At 39.1% G+C, this 6,155-nt stretch overlaps 1 protein-coding gene across 1 annotated transcript; it reads right to left on the reverse strand.

Annotated features, from left to right (window-relative positions):
• Positions 1–422: 422 nt before the first annotated feature.
• Positions 423–1,904, reverse strand: LOC125239446 (angiomotin-like). Its single transcript, XM_048147029.1, has 2 exons — positions 1,477–1,904; positions 423–835 (listed from the first exon to the last, which is right to left on the reverse strand). Exons 1-2 carry the CDS (start codon positions 1,685–1,687, stop codon positions 423–425), a joined length of 624 nt encoding a protein of 207 aa, XP_048002986.1. The 5' UTR covers positions 1,688–1,904.
• Between the last annotated feature and the right edge of the window lie 4,251 nt (positions 1,905–6,155).

The following is a 6,155-nucleotide window of genomic DNA, read 5'->3' on the forward strand; positions in this document are numbered from 1 at the left end:
TAAGTCTTTACCAAAAAGCAAACTATCGCGCTTTAAGTCCTTAATATTATCCTTGATCTCCTTATTTAAACTAGGCACCAAGAAATTACGCCTGCTCTGAGTCTCTGAAAAAAGTAATTGGCACATAATAGTCTACCTGTATCGCTCAGTGACTTTATAATCCCCTGTTTGTTGTTGTCTAAAGTTGAATCTGTTGTCAAGATATTCGACAATGTATTGGCAACTCCTGTTATAATAGTCGAGAGCAACCTTTGCTTGTCACTTAGAATATTATCCCGTTTTAAAACATTATCATTACACGCGACCTTAATCTCGGGATTGAGTATAGGAGCTTGCGCTAACTTTAAATTTTCTGGTATTTCGTAACGTTTTAAAATATCATTCTTAATATCGTCCTTCATACCATTAACTAGAATGTTGGACTATCTCGTCGATATATCGTCGTGAATGCAAGGACCAAATGTTTCTTCTTTTACGGGCTCATCGCCCAACAAACATAATAAACCGGGATCAAGCGCGGTCATAATCGGCGTAGATTCTTGTAAACCAATTTGTTCACCGGTCACCTGTGTGGTGGTAGCTGCGGATGTAGGCGCGGGAGCGGGCGCAGCCGGCGTGGTGGTCGCGGCCGCGGGCGCGCACGCCGGCGCGGCGGCGGCGGCGGGTGCGGGAGGGGGCGCGGGGGCCGGCGCGTCCACCGCGCGGGGCCCGGCGGCGCTTCCATTCTGTATGACCACCGATCGCAGCCCGCCAGCAGCAGGCAGCGCACCCGACGTTGAAGCACCGGCCTCATCATCGGTTAAGTCGTATACAGTATTGTTGGTCAATGGGGATTCTATAACAATACGGTCAAATAGCCTTCACAATGCTGCTCTAATTTCAGCAACAAAAAATAAGTGTCCATTATCTTTGACCCTTATCTCTAGACATGATGTTTTCAATCAGAGACCAACGCTTATACTGGTCAGACATCATAAGCGGCTCGGTGATCTTTGTGAATTGCCCATTTGGTAGGGTAATAGGTAGTGTTTCTACCGCCTACTTCCTCGATGTTGGATGTTATACTATAACTACGTACGTATCTACATACGTATCTACATATCTATATACTTACGTATAAAATAGTACATATAAGCCGTTGTAATTAACGTAATTAATGTTCTTAAACATATAGGCAGTCGTGCTACAGTCTCGCGGACTGTAGTCTAGACTGATAGCATTGACAATTCGCCGCAACCAGGTATTTTACCTATAGTATTCCGGCATAGCCTCACGGACTGATGCTCTAGGAATATATGTGCTTCCCTTTTACACAGCGATCAACCTCTCGGATTGAACTGAAGGTATAAATTAGGGTCGGTAATAGCCTTACAGACTATACTCATTGCACAATGTATCTATTTAATAAAACAAAGCTGGCATGTACATAAGACACATTCTATCAAATGATTAGACGAAGATAGCTGAAAATCTTACCTTCATATTGCGAATCCTCTAGCAAGGGATCGGGTTCACCGATATCTTGGTCCGCATACTCATATTCATTATCTGTATATGAGGACGTACTAGGGCTATAACTACGATGACGGCGCCTGCGACGAATCTTCAATCTTTTCCTCTCGAGACTTCGGATTTTTCTTTCCAAGTAATCTTCCTCATCTTCCTCACGATGTTTGCGTTTTCCCATGTTATCCGCAAACACAAAACACTACACTAAACTTAGTAAAAACACAATTATTTCACTAACAAAGGAAAAGTACGTGCACGATGGCCGCCACACAAAACGTGTATGAAATACCCCCAATTTAGGCGAGATATTTTTTTGTTAAAAATGTTACTCTAAAATTGTGTACGATGGCAGCACATTCGCGTGCTACTACATGTAAAGTACAGTGTAATCACGAAGGGCGAATCACAGAAGTTTAATATAGACTTTTACGGCAGGTTCACACACTATTAATAAAGCTAGTTATACAATATTAAAAAAAATTAACTTTGAACCCCGATCGCGATATAGTGGGCCGATTTTCATGAAACATGTCTAAGAACACTCCCGACTAATCCAGGTTTCAAACAAAACTAAATCTAAATCGGTTCATCCGTTAGGGAGCTACGATGCCACAGACAGACACATACACAAACATACAGACAGACACGTCAAATTTATAACACCCCATCTTTTTTGCGTCAGGGTTTAAAAAGGGTCACACGCGAAAGGTTCTGTCTGTGATTTTTTTTTTTACTTGCGGTGAAAAGTTTCTCAGGGCCTGTAGCCAAGGATACAGATGTGGACTCTCCGTGGAGAATATTAGTAGGTAGTTAAAGTACGGAATAAGGATGAGCGATAACCACAATACCTACGTTACCGAGACACAACGATTTTAACACTTTCGCTACCAAGAACCCGACTGTCGGGCACACCGCTCGTAGAAGCGTAGCCGATTACATGGGTTTCCCCGTATGTAGCGAAAATGTCGTAGCGCCGCGTAGAGCCCGGTTTCGAAAGTGTTAATATATTTCTTGATGGCTCCGTTCCGAAGCACACGTCTTAGGCCGTTTTCACATTATCCGATCCGATATCGGATGTCGGAAGGATTTCAATAGAAAAAATCCAAGATGGCGCCTGTAATGTATGGGATATCGGTCCGACATCCGATATCGGATCGGATAATGTGAAAACGCACTTACACCTTATCTATCTATTATGTATTTGCTTCTACTTAAATGTTGTTTTTTAACCCCCGACGCAAAAACGACGGGGTGTTATAAGTTTGACGTGTCTGTCTGTGTGTCTGTCTGTCTGTCTCTCTGTCTATTTGTCTGTCTATGTGTGTGTCTGTCTGTGGCATCGTAGCTCCCGAATGGATGAACCGATTTAGATTTAGTTTTTTTGTCTGAAAGCTGAGTTAGTCGGGAGTGTTCTTAGTCATGTTTTATGAAAATCGGTCCACTATGTCGCGGTTGGTTTTTTCAAAATTTCAATTTTTAAAAAGAGATTGAGTTCTTCGGTGCTCGCACATGTTTTTTGCCTTTTCTCTTTTGAAGGCGCCGTTATGTTTTAGGTATGTACTTAGGTACTTCATTTTCCAACCAAGTCGTAAGACGATCGTAAAGTCTAAACGCACCCAATGGTAATCTTTCAAAGATTGCCTATTAAGGGCAACGTAAGAAATTAGAACATTTTCCGACGCGGGTGGAACCGAAATCCGAACTAAATAACCTGCCTAATACACTGCTGTATTACTTGTTCTGGAATAAAATTCTCATTGGATTTTTTCTATTATAAGTAGGTAGGAAAAGTAATTACATTTCTGAAAATTTGAATGATTTAGATAGTGGCTTCCAGATGATTTAGATAGGATGGACACTTTACCCCTAAAGATTACAGTATACAGAAGAAGCTTAATTTTTCGTTCGTTCCATAATAGTGTCGATTGCGATCTTGGTTAAGCCTGATAATGGCTAGAAGAGGTGATTAAAATTAATGCCGAATAAAGTATAACATACTTTGCTAGTTATCAGTATCTTCATTGCTTCCATAGGTAGTACAAGGCGTTACATTTTGTTTGCTCAGCTATGAAACCCTGTAGGCAGTATAATAAAGAGTACTATCGTACAGTATGGCCGCCCACCCCCTCTTGGTTACCTCACAGTTACCTCCTGTCAAAAAAGCGAACAGTCGACCTGTCATATTTCACTCATACAAGCATAGTACGCGTTCACCTACACGAGCTTAGACTGTGTGCTAAGAAGGCGCCTCTTTCATATATTTGATCGCCAGTGTCCGAGGTGTGTTAAATTTAACTAAATATGTAGTTACATAATTATCGAACTATGGCTTAAGGATTGTTCAAATTCTTTTCAGATACAAATCCCTAAGCTGCTTAGTGAAATATTCAGTATTCAAGTTATTTCCAGGTAAGAACTAACCTACTTAGTCTTTATCCTGTCCCAGTTCTCTTTCCTTATAAAATGGCGCCCTTATTTAAATATCCGCCGCTTCCAATAAACAGTCGCTGCAAGTCGAATTCTGTGTTGACAGAAGTTTATAAAAGTCTTCGCAGAATAAATGCGACGGTTCAATATTTATTTAATAAATATTCGAGACGGCAATCAGACGTCGGGAGTGAGGAAAAGTGGATGCGATGGAAATAAGATGGGTTTTTGCTGGTGATGTAGAAAAATCGTTTAGGAGTTGGGGTTTATTTATTTTTGATATTCTCAATGTGTGCTAGAAAAAAACCGGCCAAGAGCGTGTCGGGCCACGCTCAGTGTAGGGTTCCGTAGTTTTCCGTATTTTTCTCAAAAACTACTGAACCTATCAAGTTCAAAATAATTTTCCTAGAAATTCTTTATAAAGTTCTACTTTTCTGATTTTTTTCATATTTTTTAAACATATGGTTCAAAAGTTAGAGGGGGGGACGCACTTTTTTTTCCTTTAGGAGCGATTATTTCCGAAAATATTAATATTATCAAAAAACGATCTTAGTAAACCCTTATTCATTTTTTAATACCTATCCAACTATATATCACACGTTGGGGTTGGAATGAAAAAAAATATCAGCCCCCACTTTACATGTAGGGGGGGTACCCTAATAAAACATTATTTTCCATTTTTTATTTTTGCACTTTGTTGGCGTGATTGATATACATATTGGTACCAAATTTCAGCTTTCTAGTGCTTACGGTTACTGAGATTATCCGCGGACGGACGGACGGACGGACGGACGGACGGACGGACGGACGGACGGACAGACAGACATGGCGAAACTATAAGGGTTCCTAGTTGACTACGGAACCCTAAAAAAGCACCCAGCGGTAAGAACGTGCGACTTTCGATACGGAGGTCGCGGGTTAGAACACCGGCTCGTACCAACGAGTGTTTCGGAACATAAGTGCGAAATATAATTTGATATTTGCCAGTTGCTTTTAGGAGAAGGAAAACCGGACTAATTCCAATGAGGCCTAGTTAGTTAGTGGGTTGGAAGATCAGATTTATTATAAATGGGCTTACTCTTGGCCACAGACTAGCCAAAGGCAAAGACGTGGCCTACGATGGAGTGAGCTCGCCCAGAAGATGCCTGTTCACTCTTGATTTGAAGGATGATGATTCTCAATGTGTGCTAGAATGTACTATGAAATCTTGAAACGAAGACTTATCCAACTTTATCAACTGTCCAAAACGTAAGAAAAATTACTTGAATTCTTAAACACAAGAAATATGACAAAATAAATTATTAATTATTATTCTCTTTATTGATTTCCATTATTAATTAATGGTAAAGTGTTGTCGCGTCGGGGGACCGCTCTCAATATTAGCGTAGCGTTGTGTTTCCGATGCAGATCTTTAGAGTCTTATTTTAAGATTGGGTGTTGAAATTTTTGCTCAGCACTTATCTAGTTTGTTTGGTTGTAAACATATACGTTACTTGTAATTCTAATACTTCCTTTGACATTTTGGTTGTATAGGTACATTGTTCATGTTCAGGTAGTTAGTTTAATGTATGTACCTAGTAAATTTTTTGTTAAACATTTATTAAGTTAGTTTAGCTGTGTGAATATTTAGTTTTTAAGTTTCAAGTTAGACAGGCAAAGAGCGGTCCCCCGACGCGACAACACTTTACCATTAATTAATAATGGAAATCAATAAAGAGAATAATAATTAATAATTTATTTTGTCATATTTCTTGTGTTTAAGAATTCAAGTAATTTTATGTTTAAGTACCAAAATTTTTACGTTCAAGAATTTCGTAGTTAGGTTTTCATCTTACGTATTTCGTAAGAAGGTAGAAGGTAGGTAGATATTCCTAAGAAGAAGAAGGTAGGTATTTCGTAAGAAGGAAGGTAGGTATTCCTAGAGCTACTTATTTAGTTATTTTATTACTTTTTGAAAGCTCGCACTTTTAGTTTTTTTCACCCTTTTTTTATTTAATTTTTAATTTAATTCACCTTTTTTTTGTGTCGGGGGTTTTTTAAATTTATAATTTAAGGTTTTTATTTCTTTCTTTTTGTAGGGGGCTCTTTCTTTTGTCATATTTCTTGTGTTTTGGAATCAAGTACCGAATTGTATGTTAAGTACTTACCTACATTTTTTACGTTCAAGATGTTCTAGAGGTAAGTGCATGCTGTTTTTATAAAAATACTAAAGTCACTAT

Source organism: Leguminivora glycinivorella, chromosome 2, assembly GCF_023078275.1.
Source record: "Leguminivora glycinivorella isolate SPB_JAAS2020 chromosome 2, LegGlyc_1.1, whole genome shotgun sequence".
Taxonomy (NCBI): Eukaryota; Metazoa; Arthropoda; class Insecta; order Lepidoptera; family Tortricidae; genus Leguminivora; species Leguminivora glycinivorella.